Below are 15,506 nucleotides of genomic sequence, written 5' to 3'. Positions count from 1 at the left end.
CTCTCCCTGCAGTGCAGGCGCCTGGGGAGCGCGGCCACCTCGGCACAGAGCCCTCCTGCACCCGCTGCGGCCCTGGTTTCAATCATCCCTCGGTTACACACTGTTTGCTTTTGTTGACAGCACATTTACTTGCACTTGTCAAGCACGCTGTGAATAGTGAGAGAATCAGCCCTGCCCTTCCTGATCAGAGGAAGGGCCAGGATGGGGCCGGCCCGGCCCTCCCGCGGGCGGCTCAGCCCCAGAGCCGGGGTACAGGATCGGTCCTCGCCTGCTCGCACCGTCGGCAGCCACGGGACAGAGAGCGGCGGCCGGGATCTGAAAAGTGCTGCGGATCCACCACCTCCCACGGGAAACAAGGGGAGCGCCTGTCCTGGGCTCCCACGGCCCAAAGTCCACACCACAAAGTGTCCGTAATTATTTAGCTTAAGGATAATCTACATCTTTCAGATACAGCCAGCCATCATCTCCGAGGTAATCTCAGGTCACGGAGTCAGAAGGAAGAGTAATCAGCCGTTCTGAGTGTGGAAGACACAAAGAAACAAGCAGTGAGAATCAGACGGTCGTAGCAGGTTCGTTATCATCAGGGTGTTGTGCCACTAATTTCTGCCCCGGCAGCCAAAGCAGCTGGAGCAGCTCCAGCCCTGGTGCCTCATCCTCGCCCCTGCCCTGCAGATTGCCCTCTCGTCAGTCCTGCTAATGTGGAAACTGGACCAGTGCAGCAATGCAGGGTTAAAAAAAGCACCGTGCTCTGCACAGATGGCCATTATTTGGCCCAAGGAGGCAGCCTGGCTAACTCAATTAATTCATAAAGCTTCTTTTGCTGTAATCACATTGCCATGGCTGTGGTTCCTCACCAGCACTGGCTCACCTCCCGGCTCCACACCTCCCTGTTTGGGGATGTTTGTCACTGAACGGGGTAACCCCGGTGATGTGTTTTACAGTGCAGGTTCACAGATCCCTGCCCAGCACCTCTGCAGGAGCCACCAAGGGACTGGCCAGCAGGACCACACATTCAGCCTGCAATGACTGGCAGGAAAAGCTCATCGGGACCACGGCTGGAGCTGGTTTATCCCTTGGGGCTGTTCCTGCACCTCCAGGGCTGGATGCACCAAGTGCTGGTGGCTCCCAGACCCCAGCAGCTTCACCTCCCAGAAGATGCTCCCAGAGGTGGTGACAGTGGCTGCGCAGAGCCAAGTTCCTGAGTGAGAAGACCCTAGGGGCCTTGAAACCCAAGAAGTGCCATCCCAAAGTGCTAAATCTGTCTGAATTCCCACAGCTTCAAGAAGTTACCACCATGCAGCTTTACTCAGCCAGTACAGCCCCTGCTCTCCTGATCGGACCATCCTGCCAGAGCACCTTTGCCCCACCACAAACCGTGTGGCAGAACCAGCAGCAGCATTACTGTGTCGGGGGGAGAAGCTGTTCCCTCCGTGGGGGCTGCAGAGGAGCGGCTCCCTGCCCGAGCAGCGTCCCCTCCTCTGGCTGCAGCAGGCAGCTGGCACAGCGCACGGCTCTGCCTGGCACCGAGGCCATGCTGCCTCTTGGCTCTCGACACCCAGTAGAGCCCACATCCCCAGACAAGCTGCCTCTCGCCAAGCTGGAGCAGTTTCGAAGGCTTTGAAAATCAAATTTCCAGTTGGAGTAAAAATCAGCCGTGCAGAAGCTGATATTCCCAGCCTAATTTGCCTGTTCACAGAGCACAGACACCGGCCGATTTCCCTAAATAGCCGTAATATCAAATGGCTTGCAAGCAACAAGCAAAAGCTAATGGACCACTTCTCCATTTCAAGAAGAAACTGATTTTAGAATCACAGAATCACAGAGTCATTTGGGTTGGAAAAGACTTCTAAGATCATCAAGTCCAACCCTTAACCTAGCGCTGCCAAGTCCACCACTAAGCCATGTCCCCAAGCACCACATCTACACACCTTCTGAATACCTCCAGTTATGGTCACTCAACCACTTCCCTGGGCAGCCTGTTCCAATTCCTCCCAGCCCTTTCCATGGAGAAATGTTTCCTAATTTCCAACCTGCACCTCCCCTGGCACAACTTGAGGCCATTTCCTCATCCTATCGCTTGTTGCTCAGGAGAAGAGACCGACCCCCACCCCGCCACAAACCCCTTTGCAGTAGCAGTAGGCATAAGACTTGTTCTCTAGAACATGTTCTCCACGTCTTCTGGAACATTTTCCCAGCTCCTGCCCCCCGCACACCTCCCGCAGTGTCGGTGTCCCCAGGGATGCCCACCCTGATGCAGACCACTTGTGGCAGCCCTGGCTGCAGCCTGGCCATGTGCGCAGGCACCTGGAGCGCTCTGATGCCCCACTGAGCATCCTCATCCTGCTGCACGGGAGCTGCTCCCCGCACTGTTTCCTCTTGCACTTCAGGACCAGGTTTGTTTTAAACTTGTAGACAGGGCAGTTTCTACCTTGCTGGGATGGAAGATGGTGCTATGGACTCGGTTAAGCACCAGGGAGTTGCTCCCATTGCTTCTTTTCTCCCTTCCTATATGCTGCCAGTGGGATTTCCACCAACTTCAGCACGTTTAGACAAAGTCCCCTTGTCACAGCCCTAGAGGGCTCACCCTGGCTGTCCTCCACTCTCCAAAGCTTTCTCTCTTCCACAGAGGCACAGAAAAGCCTTAGAAAGATTTGTGCCCTCTCTTACAGCATTTTTGCACCTGTCTGGTGGCCAGGCCCCTGAAATAGCCCAGGAAGCAGGCACCCCCCAGAGCTTTGCTCTGAGCCACAGGGCTTGTAGGTCCAGCAGAGTGCCAGAACCAGGGCATAACCCCACACCCTGCCTTGGACGCAGACTCTGGGGTGGAAAGGGAGAGAGAACTCACATCGTGATGGAGAGCTGACAACATCTCCCCCGTTGGAGAAGCTCAGATTTAATGAGATCCTGTGGGGCTTTGTCTCAGAGGGTCCCCCAGCCCAGCCTGGACTGCACCCAGCCGGGGGCAGAGCCACGGCACCACATTGTGCCGGCAAGCCACAGCACAGGCAAGTGAGAGAGGTGGCAGAGCCTTGTCACCAGGCTGAGCTGCCCTGGGCTCTTCGCATTGCTAGAGCTTTGGTTGTTAACCACGTTCTCAGGCTTTTTGTGTTGTTGCTATTTTGGTAGGTCTGGAACAGGCAGGAAAAGGAATCTGGAGGCTCCGTCTCCTGCAGAGCTGATGTTTGTGCTGACCCAGCGTGGGATGCTGTGGGGCACAAGCCGCATTGCTCTGGGTCTGGTGGCAGCACAGCTCACACGGCGAGAGCAAAAGCCGCCTGCCCTTGAGCCTGACCAGACTCAGCACCAAGGCTGCACCTAAACGACAGCTGGGCACGGGAGCTGCTCATCACCAGGCACAAGGAGGTATTTGGGTGTTTTGCCCCCAAGATTCACATTTGCATCACTTAAAGCATTTTAACTGCTCAGCACAGCGTGTTTCCCTAGTCCCACAGCTGTGGGTCACCCACCAGCCATCCGAACCCACCACCTGGGGGACCAGAGGAGCCCGGCACAAACTGCCACTGTCACACACCTCCCCTTAGAGGCATCCCCAGACATGAAGCAAGCAGACAGAGGTGTTAACCACATCCACACCGGGCACACATGCCCAACAGTGCTCCAAACCCAATCCACGCACACATTTCTCTTGCCAGCACTGCCGAGACCACACTCCCAGGCCAGGCTGAACCTCTTCAGTATGGGAAAGTGCTGGTGCAGCCGTGCTATGTAGGGAAACCAGCGCTCAAAGGGCCTTTCTGTGCTTTAAGGCTGTCAGTGGGGGATGGACCAAGCCTCAGAGTCCATCTGAGTGCACGGAAGGGACGTGTCTCCGCACCGCTGCTCCCATGACCTGAGCCTTTTAATCAGGACCCAGAGATCATGGCCTCAACCTCTCCCTCTGGACTGAGTCCTGCCCTACAGCCAGGCTCTCTGGAGAGGCTGTACACTGGGTTGCACGGTCTCAGCTGTCCAAATACAGATGCTAGGAGGCATCAGGAGCTGAAGTCTGCCTCGACTTGGGTCAGCGGATGCAGACGCAGCCACCGCTTCCCCAAGCAGGGCGGGAAGCTGCAGATGCAGCAGTGCCTGAATGCAGACTCACTCCTCACCTGGCAAAAAACAGCCCCTGGAGCGAGCCACCTGGCATGAGCATCACCAGAGGAAAGCCCCCACCGCAGGCAGAGCCCCGTGATGTTCCCAGCAGGGATCTCAAGCAGCAGGGCTGTGTCCGCACAGGTCGCTTACCTTGTTCTCCGGAGGAGCCGATGCCGGATGTTGCTGCTTGGTGATGTTCTCAGCCAGACACCAGCAGATCCTCTTCTTCTGCTCCTGGGAGTAAGCCTCCAAACTTAATAAGCACTCCGACTTCTGACGTAAAGGAAACACAGGCAGAGAGAAGGTCATTAGCTGTGTGTCGCAGGCCCCAGCTTTGTTTGCAAACTACTCGCTTCCAACGCACTGTCAGATGAACGCGAGTGTAACAGGAGAGCACGCACCAGCGTCCGGCGCTCTGGGCATGAGAAAGTAAAACTGATGGGAAATCAGCTGCACAGTGGCATCTCCTCCAGACAGAGGGAGAGAGGCTGCTGCGGTGCAGAGCAGCAGATTTCTGCTATAATAAGTGGGAGCAGAGCAGTACGGCGCGGGCAGAGCACCAGCAGTTCTGCACCCTGTGCCATCACAGTGCAAACTTGCTTATTCAGCCAAATTAGATGATGGAAATTGCTCTTTGCTGTATGCAAACATCAGTGAGGGGCTGTAATGCGAACTGATGAAAACAACTGCCTTTGCGCTGGGAAGGGCTGGGAGGGGTGCAGGGGCAGGCCAGGCTCTCCCTTGCTCCTTCATTAAGGCACGCGTCGGGGTCGTTTGGAGGAGGATGCTCCAGCTCTGGTCACGCGCTGCCTGTGAGCAACGCGCAGCAAGGGAGGAGAGAAAGGACAGGAACCCACCCCAGCTGAGCCCATTGCAAGCCTCAGAGCCTGCCCACCGCCCCAGCCCCTTCCCTACACAGCCCTGTTGTGATATGGACCTGTTCCTCTTTGACATGGCTTCTTTGGGCCAGGTTCCTCTCATTTAAGAAAGCTTCTTACCAAATTCTCTCACAAATGTCTCCCAGTGCTTAAAATGCTCATCTTTTGTGCTAAAAAAAAAATAAATTAGGCTTTAGTAGCAACTGATGCCTGTTGGAATTTTGCAGGTCTCGCTTTAAAAAGGGCCCAGAAATGCCCATGGCTGGGTTACCTCCTTGTGTGGTCAGATGTGAAAAAGAGTGGAACTTTGGGACAGAACTGAAAAGGAAGAAAAAAGTCACAAACTAAGAGGGTATAAAAAAGGCCTTTCATTTCCCCCTAGGATTTCCTTGCAAAGGGGCAGGACTCTGCTAGCCTGTTTTTCCCAGAAAGGTCAGACAGAACTAAGGAACTTGCACTTTGTGACTCCAGAGACAACACAACCAAAAGGGGAAATGCCATTTAGTCACAGCATTTAAAACTCTGTTTGCATTGGATGCTAACTCGTTCACGTGTAATTCAAAATTCCTTCTAAAGAGGTAAACAAAGCAGCCTCCTATGTCAGCTCTAGAAAAACAGATCTCTAGTCCAGCTCTTTGCCCCACCAAGGAGACTTCCAGAGAGACAAGATTTGATTTTTCTTATGTCTGTGCATCACAACATCTATTCCTAGAGCAGAAATGGGCTTAAATCCTGAAAATGCATACTCAGGCTTGCTTATAAACCATCAAAATCAAACAGAGGTTTGTGATTCAGGGACACAAGGTGCTGTGCCTCCCCTTGCCCCATTTCCCGACTGCTCTGATGCTCTGTGCACCCGCTGACACAGCACAGTGCTCTTTCCCACACCTGATGTCTTGGTTTCTCCCAGTCCCGTGCTGGCAGATCACCAGGCTGTACCCCTGTGACACTCACTGATCCCTCAAAAAGCGCTTAACTGGTTCAGCTTTCAGAGGGGATGGGTGCACATCTGCCGTGCTGGAAATCCAGGCTGGCACTTACCCACCCTGCTTGGGGCAGAAGCAAACAATGGCAAGGACTCAACGGAGCCTAAAAACTAACAGCCCTGCTGCAAAGAGCCCAGTGCCACAATGATGCTGTAACTAATGTACGCTCCGCTCCCTACCAAGCTTTTGCAATTCCCCAGGCGCAAGGTTTAAAGTGATTCCGAGGGCGTCTCATCTCCCCTTGCTCATGATAGATGCACGGCTCACCTACCCCTGTTGTGCAGCCCCTCGTTGATTTGATTACAGTCCCCATCTCCCTGATTGAATTTGGCATAAAGCGATGCTCAGCCGCCGCCGGCTGCCGAGAGCAAAGTGCCCCTCTGCCTCCCACTCAGCCTCAGCGAGCCGGCGAGACTGCCCGGCCCCAGCCCGGTGCTATTAAGGCCAGGAGTGGAGATCGTCCTCTGGTCCAGTCCAAGAAGTCAGATGGGGAAGCCAACTGCTCCCCCCCCTTTTTTTTTTCCAAGCTCTATTTCAGTTTTATCCAACCCCGGAGCACAGGCTGATTGATCCCTGGGGCACCATGGGCAGGGCTGAGGTGGGACACGAATGGCCAAAATTGCATTTGCCCAATCTGTACACATTTTGCTGTCATTTCTACTCTACAGCAGTGAGGTCTCAGCACCTTTGCAGTGATCTTAAACCTCTCCAACACATTTTCAAAGAGAAGAACCATGTTTCACCATCTCTCAAACTGCTCCCCCAGATAACGTACACCTGTGTTGGGGAAGGACGCAGCCCAAACCTCAGGGCTGAGCACTCCCAGCTGCTAAGGCACAGGCTCCTGCTTGCAAAGTGCTTTGGGATCCAGCCAGACGGAGAACAGCTACGTGGGACGGAGATCTACCTAACGGCACATCTCCCCAGAGGCCAGCCCCAGCCTAGGGACCAAGCTGAGCAGCTCAGCACAGCCTGGAGCAGGGAAGCGGGGCTGCAGCGTGAGCTGCCGCGCTCGGGAGCCGCTCTGGGAACCGGCCTCCCTGCTATTGTTTTCACTCAGGGAGGCTGCCGCTTCGCCTGCCAATATTTACAAAGAGAAAACAGGGTTTAAGCTCACAGTGCTGGGAAAGGAGGATGCAGATGGCGTGAAGGGGGCGTTTGTGACCAGATAAAGTGAGCGACTGAAGTGGCTGCCAGTTGCTTTCTGACTGCGCTCACCCCAGCGTTTCGAAAAACATGTTATTGCAGGTGCCACACAGGAGCCTCCGGCAAGCCCGCGGCTCTGGGGCAGCGCCGGACCCCGCACCAGGGCTGGACCCATGGGAGAGAGGGAGTAAAACACGTGTAAGTAGAGGAGGACCCAGACTGGCCAACACAAGCCTCATATGCACCCTCTTTCAGACAGGGATTGCCCAAAGGATGACTCCCATTTGCTATATGGGAAAAGCTCCCTGCTGTGGGTGTCCCTGGGCTGAGCCCCAGCCCCACTGCGGGGAGACGGCAGGATTGGTGTCAGGGCAGGCAGAGCTCCAAGGTGCCCCGGTGGACACTGGCTCCACAGCCGAGGGCCTCCTGGAGAGCAGCACCACGGCTCAGGAAGGGCTCCCAGACCCTACACACCAAGTCCCTGTGCTGCAGACACGTCCCTGGGTGCAAGACGCAGCACAAGAGCATTGTGTGCACAAGCACAGCTCTACACATCGCTGCAAAGCAGAGATGTAATAATAACGAGCCAGCCTCAGCCTAACACCTTCAAAGTCTTGAGCTCAGCAACCAGCCCAGCCCAGGGGCTGAGCCCATTCATTGCCAACACCCCTCGCACCAGCAGATGCAATCCCAGGGCAGCCAGGTCCCTGTTACCCTCTGCAGATCAGGGGATGTGCTCGGCTCCCCTCCCCAGCTCCATAACCCCCCTGCAAGGTTCATGGCAAGGTGCTGCAGGGCCACGGCTCACAGCCCAGCTCAGCTCTGCCCAGCCCCTGGCCTCGATCGTTCTGAGCCTTGGTCCACGGCCAAAGCCAGCAGAGATCCCAGAGGGGAAGTACCTCGGAAATGGGCTCCAGACTACAATAGCTTTCAAATCACAGAGCAAACCCTCCACCGGCGAAACAGCAAGCCCTGGGAATATCCTGTGCACAAAACATGGGCAACTGCTGGCTGGTTACTGCATGACCCACAGAGCTAGGTCTGATGAGAAAGTTCAGTCTGCTCCTGTGCTGGGGGGGACATGGGGGCCAATCTCTTCCTGTGGTTTTTGGACTGCTGGGCACAGTGGTGGTGCCCAAAAACCGAACACTGGTGATAACAGCACAGGTCCTGTTGAAAGCCAGGATAACCAAAGGAGTTCACAGGTGCTTGAGCAAAAGATGTGCATGGAGCACAGCGGTCTCTGCAGAGAAGAGTGGCTTGTGGCCGTGTGGCTTGTTTTTCTGGCTCTATAGCTGAAGGTAAAGAATGGATGCACCCTATCCTTGCTTGCAACACCAAGGGCTGGCTCCTTGGAAATGGGTTTTCATTGTCCTACAGCCACCCATGGACAGGGAGCGGTGGCAGCATTAAGGCAGCACTGCCACTCCACGCTGCACAGCCACCCGTGTCCCCAGCTCCCCCACCTGCGTCTCTGGCACAGCGATGCTGTGGGGACGAACGATGCCACAGGGATACTGCAGGGGGGCACAGCCTGTAGGGTGCTGAGCCTCCAGGAGGATAAGAGAACACAAAGAACCTTTTTTTTCACCCATTTTCAGAGCAGCCAACAAAGACAGGGCTCAATTTGTTTTTGCAGAGCAGCAGGCTGCCCTTAAGTGGTTCATGGTGAAGGCAACAGCCTTCACGGGAATCCCCAGCCCTGAGACTAGCTAGATACTGAGCTCCCATGCAAACACTGCTTGGGCAAACAGAGATCAGGTCCAGCACCTTCCTGCTTTGCAAGCACCCTTCCCTCTCAGGCAGGAAGGGGGGCTAGTGCCTGAGCTTTTTTTAAATTTCTCCAAGACTTTAACCACATCATATAAGCTGCTCTTTTTCCCAACTGCTAGGAATTAGACCACAGAATTTACACCAGGATAAAAAAAATAAGAACTTCTCCAAACAGTACATTTTGTGGTCATCTCAAAACTCAGGTTCATGTTGAACAGCAGAAAGATTCACAGAACCAAGGAGGCAAAGTTCCCCTGCTTATCTGTTTCTCCAAGAGGAACATGAGCCCTCCCTGCTCTGCCCTGAACTCAGAGCTGTCGTAACACCTGGCCATGGACTATGCCAACCCAGAGCTTCTGCCACTGGTGTCACCTCATATCATCTAACCTGGGTGAACACAGACTGGCAGAAGAGACAGAGCCCAGGGCTCTGTCTGCACAGAGGAGCAGCCTGGCCACCAGCTCCAGAGCCACGGCTTTGCATGCTCTGGCCCAGCGTAAATGTGAGGAGAGTGCTGGCTTGAACCAAATGAACATTATTTGAAGGAGAGACCCTCTGATACAACTGCAAGCACTCCAGGTGCACTGAAATGTGGGGCGCATCCTGGGGATGCGGGGTAGGGCTGTATTTTAGCAATGCATCAGCGTTTGGGGTAATCTGTGCATGGGTTCACATCATGACATCCTTGAGAAGCACTTTTCAAGACATTGGCAGCCTTGCTCTGGTGTTAGATCCCCGTGCCTGCAGTTTGGACTTCTCAGCACTGTGCACAGAGAAATCCAGTGACTGAGACCTGCCATCCTTTGGGTGGAGGAAAATGGAAATTTCCATTCAGGAAAGAGTTAAGCTGATGCTGCAGGCGTGACACGGCAGAGATTCAGCATGTGCAGATCGAGCACCCAGCTTTCACGTGAGCTGGGTGACTCAAGGTGATGCACACCACAGCCCCGCTTGGTGTGCAGCTCTGGAAGGCCAGAAATGAGCCACCTCTTGCAAGACACACAGGAATCAAGGGAAATGTCAAAGAGCAGGAAGGGATTTTTCATCTGGCAACGTCTCCTGAGCAGGACCAACTCAGCGGGTAGGGGAGGGAATCATCCTTTTTGCCAAACAGGACTGGGAGCAAGAAGGGGGAGGCAGAGGAGCACACTGCATCTTCTCTAAATGTGATTCAGATTAACGTAATAAAACTGACAGGAGCAGGCAGCAAGAAGTGTGCCTGGATTTTTGTTACTGAAGCCCTTAAGCGTGACCAATTCCAACATTTCTAGCCTTGGCTGAGGTGTTTGCTCCATTGCAGCCCCTGGGAGAGATGAACTTTGAAATCCCAGAGGATCTTCCACCTCACTGCAGCACAACAAGCCCAAGCCACGAGCTCATCTGACAAATAACACTGCCCACAAATCTGACAAAAATCTCTTTTCCGATTACAAATTTGAGGGAATGAGATACAACTTGAACTGAGCACATAATCCACCCCACAGATAACCGCTCATCTCCCACCTTCTCCCATCCTGCATGCAGCACCCAGTGCCAGCAGACTCCTGACTTTCTTTTTTCAGGCACCCCAGCTACCTCCACCCCGTGTCGCTCCATCATCAGGCAGGCCATCACAGTACAAAGCTCAGGATTTTGTGTTTAGCTGAGGCTGAGGGACTCCTAAATCACTGCTATTTTTTCTCCAGCAGCTGCAGTTAAAGCCCTCACACAGTGAGTTGTGTTGGGGGCTCACAGACCGGGCCCTCCGGCTGCCTTGGGGTCAGAGCCAGGTACAGCCTTGAAGTTAAGCTGGGTTTTTTGGCGCTGAATTGAAGCCATTTGTGGGTGCTTTCTTGTATTAAGCACCAAAAGAAGAAATGGAGCACTTCAGAAGAAGGGACCAAGACACCACGGAGGCTGCTCAAGCCTCGTTAGGGAGCAGAGGAACCAGGAGGGGCAACCACACTGCAGAGCCCAACCCAGGGTACCAGGTCTTCTAAAATGCCAGGAAAAAAGGAAAAGGGAAACAATTTCCTTGGCTTTGACTGCCAAAAACATCCTGTTTGGAGTAGAAACAAATTCATTGCAAAATGCAATTCTTCTGGCTGTCACTTTTGGGTCAGAGAAGAGATGAATGGGGGAAATCCCGAACTGAATCCCAAACTTTTATCACTACTGATGCCATCTTTACACTGCAGGAGCTTGTGGCTGCTGATCTTTTCTTTCCCCAACAAACCTTCCTCAGTCACTTCTTACCCCTGCAGTCCTCCCACCCTCCTGATTTGTGAAAGCAGCATTAGCTTTGACCCACCTTAACGACTAACCCCCATTGCTCTGTCACTCAACTACTCTCTTTATCACCTCCTACTTCCCCAAATTTTGAGTCATACACACACGTTATCAGGCATGATTTGCTGTTTTCTACCATGTCAACAACTATTCTGGATGCAATAAAGTAAGAGCCAGGCTTCCTGAGCTCTCCCAGGCAGAGCAGTGCTCACAGATGATGCTGTTGAGGCTTGAGACCAGGGTTTTTAACTATTTATTAGGTACCACAGCAATTTCCTGTCTTTCTAGGTTTCCAGGCCGTGTTGCGTCACGGCAAACTAAGTGCCTCTGAGGGCATCTGCTCCAGTATCTACCACATTGCAGTGTGTCCCTGAGTCTTTAAGGCCTCTGTACCACACGTAAACTGCTTTTCTAGGTTCAGATTCCCTGCATGGAGACTGGGCCCTAAAGGGAATTAAATTTAGCAATGCCCTGTTCCTGGGAGGAACAGAGGACACCATGGGGAAAATTAATTCTACGGAGCAAGCCAGGATATCTCCAGGAAGTCCATGGAAGTGTGCACATTACCCAAGGCACAGTATCGGCCCTCAGTGCAGCAGTGGATCAGGTTAAGGAGCATTTGTTCAAGGGGTGTCCTTGCCAGCAGCTGGGACACAGCTCCATCCCCACTAGGGGATGCGCACAGGAGCAGCACCACACAGGAGCAGGGACGTGGCTGCAGAGACCCAGGGCTGGGGGGACGGTGTCAGTTCTCTGAGGCTTGCCTAGAGGATCTCCCGATGATGCACATCTCTGAGGCAGAACAAGATCAAGCACAGATCCACAGCATTAATTTGCTTGGGCCTGTAAGCGTGCTCAGTGCAGCAGGCCAAGGAGCTGCTACTGGAAAGATTTTCTGTCAGAGCAATTTCCCCAGAGAAACACCAGTGTCTGCAGATGAAAACTTCCAGAGAAAAAGATCGATTTTGCTAGCACTGATACAATGAAAAACTTAACAAGCTATTTGATTTTAAGTCAGTTTGTTCTGAACATGTTGGGTTTGAATCAAAAATTTCTAACAATGCAATAAAACACTGATCTGCGGTTTCCTATCAGCGGGATATTTCCGGAGCGGGAAAGGGTGTGAATATGGTCCTGGACCACGCTCACGTCTCTGGACCAGCTCCCCAGGAGGCGATCCATTCCCACCGCACAGTAGTTTGCTTTCTCTGACAGGTTTTACACGTGTTATCACAGGGGCTGTTTGTGCCCTGCAGGAAGGGGGTGATGGGGCCGGTCACCCACACACTGAGTCCTATGGGGTGGAGAAATGGGGCCCACACTGACTCAGCCCGAAGCTTTTGCAAGCAGGGGCTGCACAACTGCTGTTAAAACGTTTCATTTGGATTTAAAATACTAACACGGAACTGGGTTTGCATGTGTTGGTAGCACATTCAAATAACAGCTGGCAATTAGAGAAGTTACACAAGCTTCCAGGTCTACCTGACCAAAAGGTACCATCCTCACTACCCAAATCCTGGCTTGCTGGGACCACCACAGCTACCCCACGACCACCACAAGGAGCCAAGAGCAGACCCTCCTCTGGTCCTGCACCCTTTCCAACACCAACCTACGTTTAGCATTTCCCACCCAGGAGGCCATGTGCTCCACCAGGACCAGGGCCGTTTGCACAAGAACCTCCAAATATCACAATTCACACCCTGAAGAACCTGTGAAATAAACACCACTCCTGCTGTAACCTACACCAAGCTGTAAAGATCACAGTTTACCATCTGCCTGCAAATGCCTATAATGCACAGGATTTAAGCCCTGTGAGTGTCTTATTTACACGTGGTTAGGCAGGATGACTAACAGCAGCTTTTCCATGACACACCAGTTTCCCTGAAGGTTGGAGTTTTCTTTCTTGTTGAAAGTTAATTATGACATTTTGAAACATACTTTCATTTCTGATCGCACTGGATCCAAATGCACAAATACCACCTTTTGGGGCAAAACATCACCCACAACATCACCTCTCTGGATGACAAAGGAGCAGGAGGCACACAGGCTGCTCAAGGCCTCAGCAAAGCAATATTCCTGTGGCAAATGTTAAGTTGGCCCGGCCCCGTGGGCTCCCTTTCAACTCACAGCAGCACTAAGTACATTACAGCTCGTTGTGGCTGATTTGTGGGTAAGAAACAGCAGTACGAGTGCTTCCACCCACCCGCAGGCCCTGTCACGGCAGCACAGGGACCTGTCTGCTCAAGCCACGGTGATGGGGAAGCTGGGACCAACCCTAATGCTCCAGCCAGGCCCCCACAAAACAGAGCCCACAGACAGCTCCTAGCAGGACAAGGCCCTGCTGACCAGCCCAGGGATGCAAAGGGCAGGCCGGGAGCAGGTCAGGAGGGAGAAATACCCCTCATGGGTGACACGGGACAGAAGAGCCACATCCACACGAGTGTCCTTTCCTTCTGCACCCTTCCTCAGAGCTTTCTAGCTGCCAGGGGTTGTTGTGGGGGTGGGCAACAGGACAGAAGCTTCTGCCAGCAGGACGCAGGCTCAGAGCACTGCTGCACTGCAGTGGTGGGATCCTGAGGGTGCCGGGAGTGTGCCAGGGCCACCACCACACTGGGGACACCCTCATGAGCCTCCCACTGCCCCGAGCACAGCCTTGAAGCAGAGCCAGCTGCTCTCTGTAGGCAGTCATCCTTGCAGATGGAAACCGTCTCGTTACCCAGACAAGGATGCTGAGCTTTGCACCAGCACAACAGGAGGTCACACACAGGAGCCTGGCACCCAGTGGACCCCACGTCCGTCAGGCAATAGGGCTGGGTTGGCCTGGAGACCCCCAGCACAGACCCCTTGTGCCACTGCAACACAGGACTGCTACGGTGGGTCCCAGCTGCTGCTTTTATTTAACAGCAGGCCACGTCTCAAATACACCCCTCCACAGAAATATCCTTAACAGCACAAACCAATGCCCCCACCAGCTCAGCAAAGCATCCAAGCCCATGCAATGCTTCCATGCACAGCCAGTCCACAGGAATGCCTTTAAAAAGGACCTTTCCCTCCCAGGGGCTAACAAGTCTAACTGCCTCCCAGTGACAATCCCAGGTCCCTGCAACTAAAGCTTCACTGCTGGGAAGTAAATGTGGGGGGGGGGAAAAAAGAGGGGTGACCTGATTGTGACGTTCTTCTTAGCTCTCCTGCAGGAAGATGCTTGAACACCCCCAGGATGGTGCCCAAGACAGCACCTCATCACTTAGCAAGAGACCATCTCCACCCACCTGAGGTCCCCTTCTGCTGAGGACAGTTCACTGAGCCACAAGAAAAGCCTTTTTCTCCTGTTGTTGCAGGAAAGACCCAACCAAGGCCATGGGGCTGGGGAACCCCCCACGTACCCCGCAGGCTGGGGCACATCAAACCCAATCTCCCCAGCTTGGTGAGACCACTGGGACCCAAAGCAACCCCAGGGGTCCAGGAGGAGGCCTTGGGGTGGCACGGGGCACCTCCTGCTCAGCAGGATGCCACCTTCACGCTAGGGGCTGCCCTGAAGACACCCGAAAGCTGGGGCTGGCACAGTGCAGGGTACAAGAACCCACTGCTGGCTACAGGCACAAGGCTGCCTACTCCAAAATATCTAGAGTGGACAGGAGGAACAAGAAGGGTTTTGCACAGACCCATAAGCATGGCCTGTCCAGAGGTACCGTCCTCTACAGAAGAGCATGCCTGGAGGAAGGCAAATGCTTCACATTTGCTATGCAACTGCAATGCTCCAAGTGCAATGGGCTCAGCAGAGCCCAAAGAGCCAGGGCCACCTAACCCCAACAGAAGGTGAAAGCTAAGCCCTTGCTACATCTCAAAGATGAGCCTCAGAGGGCCACATGAAACGCAGCCATCTCTTGTTCAGTTACTCCTACTTAGGGGCCTAGAGCTCTGAATTAAACTCCAAGATCCACAGGCATTTTTCCAAGCACACAAGAGAAGGCAGGAGCACCCCATCGCCCAGCCGGGACGGCACCGGCAGGCAGCTGCCGCGGTGTGTGAGTCACAGCATGGGGACAGCTGGGCACAGAGACATCACCCATACCGAGCAAGGCCCTGAGGAGGCAGGTCCTGCCCAACCACCCCCAGAAGAAATAAAGACGGAGAAGGAACAAGAGGGGGACCTGAGAGCGAGCTCGCCAGCCCACGGTTGCGCAGCAAGTCAGGCTTTGGCCCAAGTCCCAGCCGCTCAAGGTGAACAACTTCCATCCTGGACATTTTCATCCAACTTTCACAATAGCTTATTATTTTGTGGTGCTGCTGAGCAATGTTTGCCTTTCTCCTCAGCGCCCTGGGGATCTTTCCCAGACCCAAACTTCCACGCTGAAAACAC

The 15,506-nt window shown here is 53.8% G+C and overlaps 1 protein-coding gene across 2 annotated transcripts in view; it reads right to left on the bottom strand.

The window, feature by feature from the left end:
• RGS3 (regulator of G protein signaling 3) overlaps positions 1 to 15,506 on the bottom strand; it is a 73,095-nt gene that overhangs the window by 19,211 nt on the left and 38,378 nt on the right. For both annotated transcript variants that reach the window (XM_032200550.1, XM_032200554.1), the window contains one exon: positions 4,246 to 4,368. In XM_032200550.1, coding sequence (XP_032056441.1) covers positions 4,246 to 4,368 — 123 coding nt within the window. The remainder of the gene's footprint in view (positions 1 to 4,245; positions 4,369 to 15,506) is intronic.

The sequence above is a fragment of the Aythya fuligula genome, chromosome 19 (assembly GCF_009819795.1).
Source record: "Aythya fuligula isolate bAytFul2 chromosome 19, bAytFul2.pri, whole genome shotgun sequence".
Lineage (NCBI taxonomy): Eukaryota > Metazoa > Chordata > Aves > Anseriformes > Anatidae > Aythya > Aythya fuligula.
The sequence above is the reverse complement of the archived record's forward strand: the minus strand, read 5'-3'. Positions and strand labels throughout refer to the sequence as shown.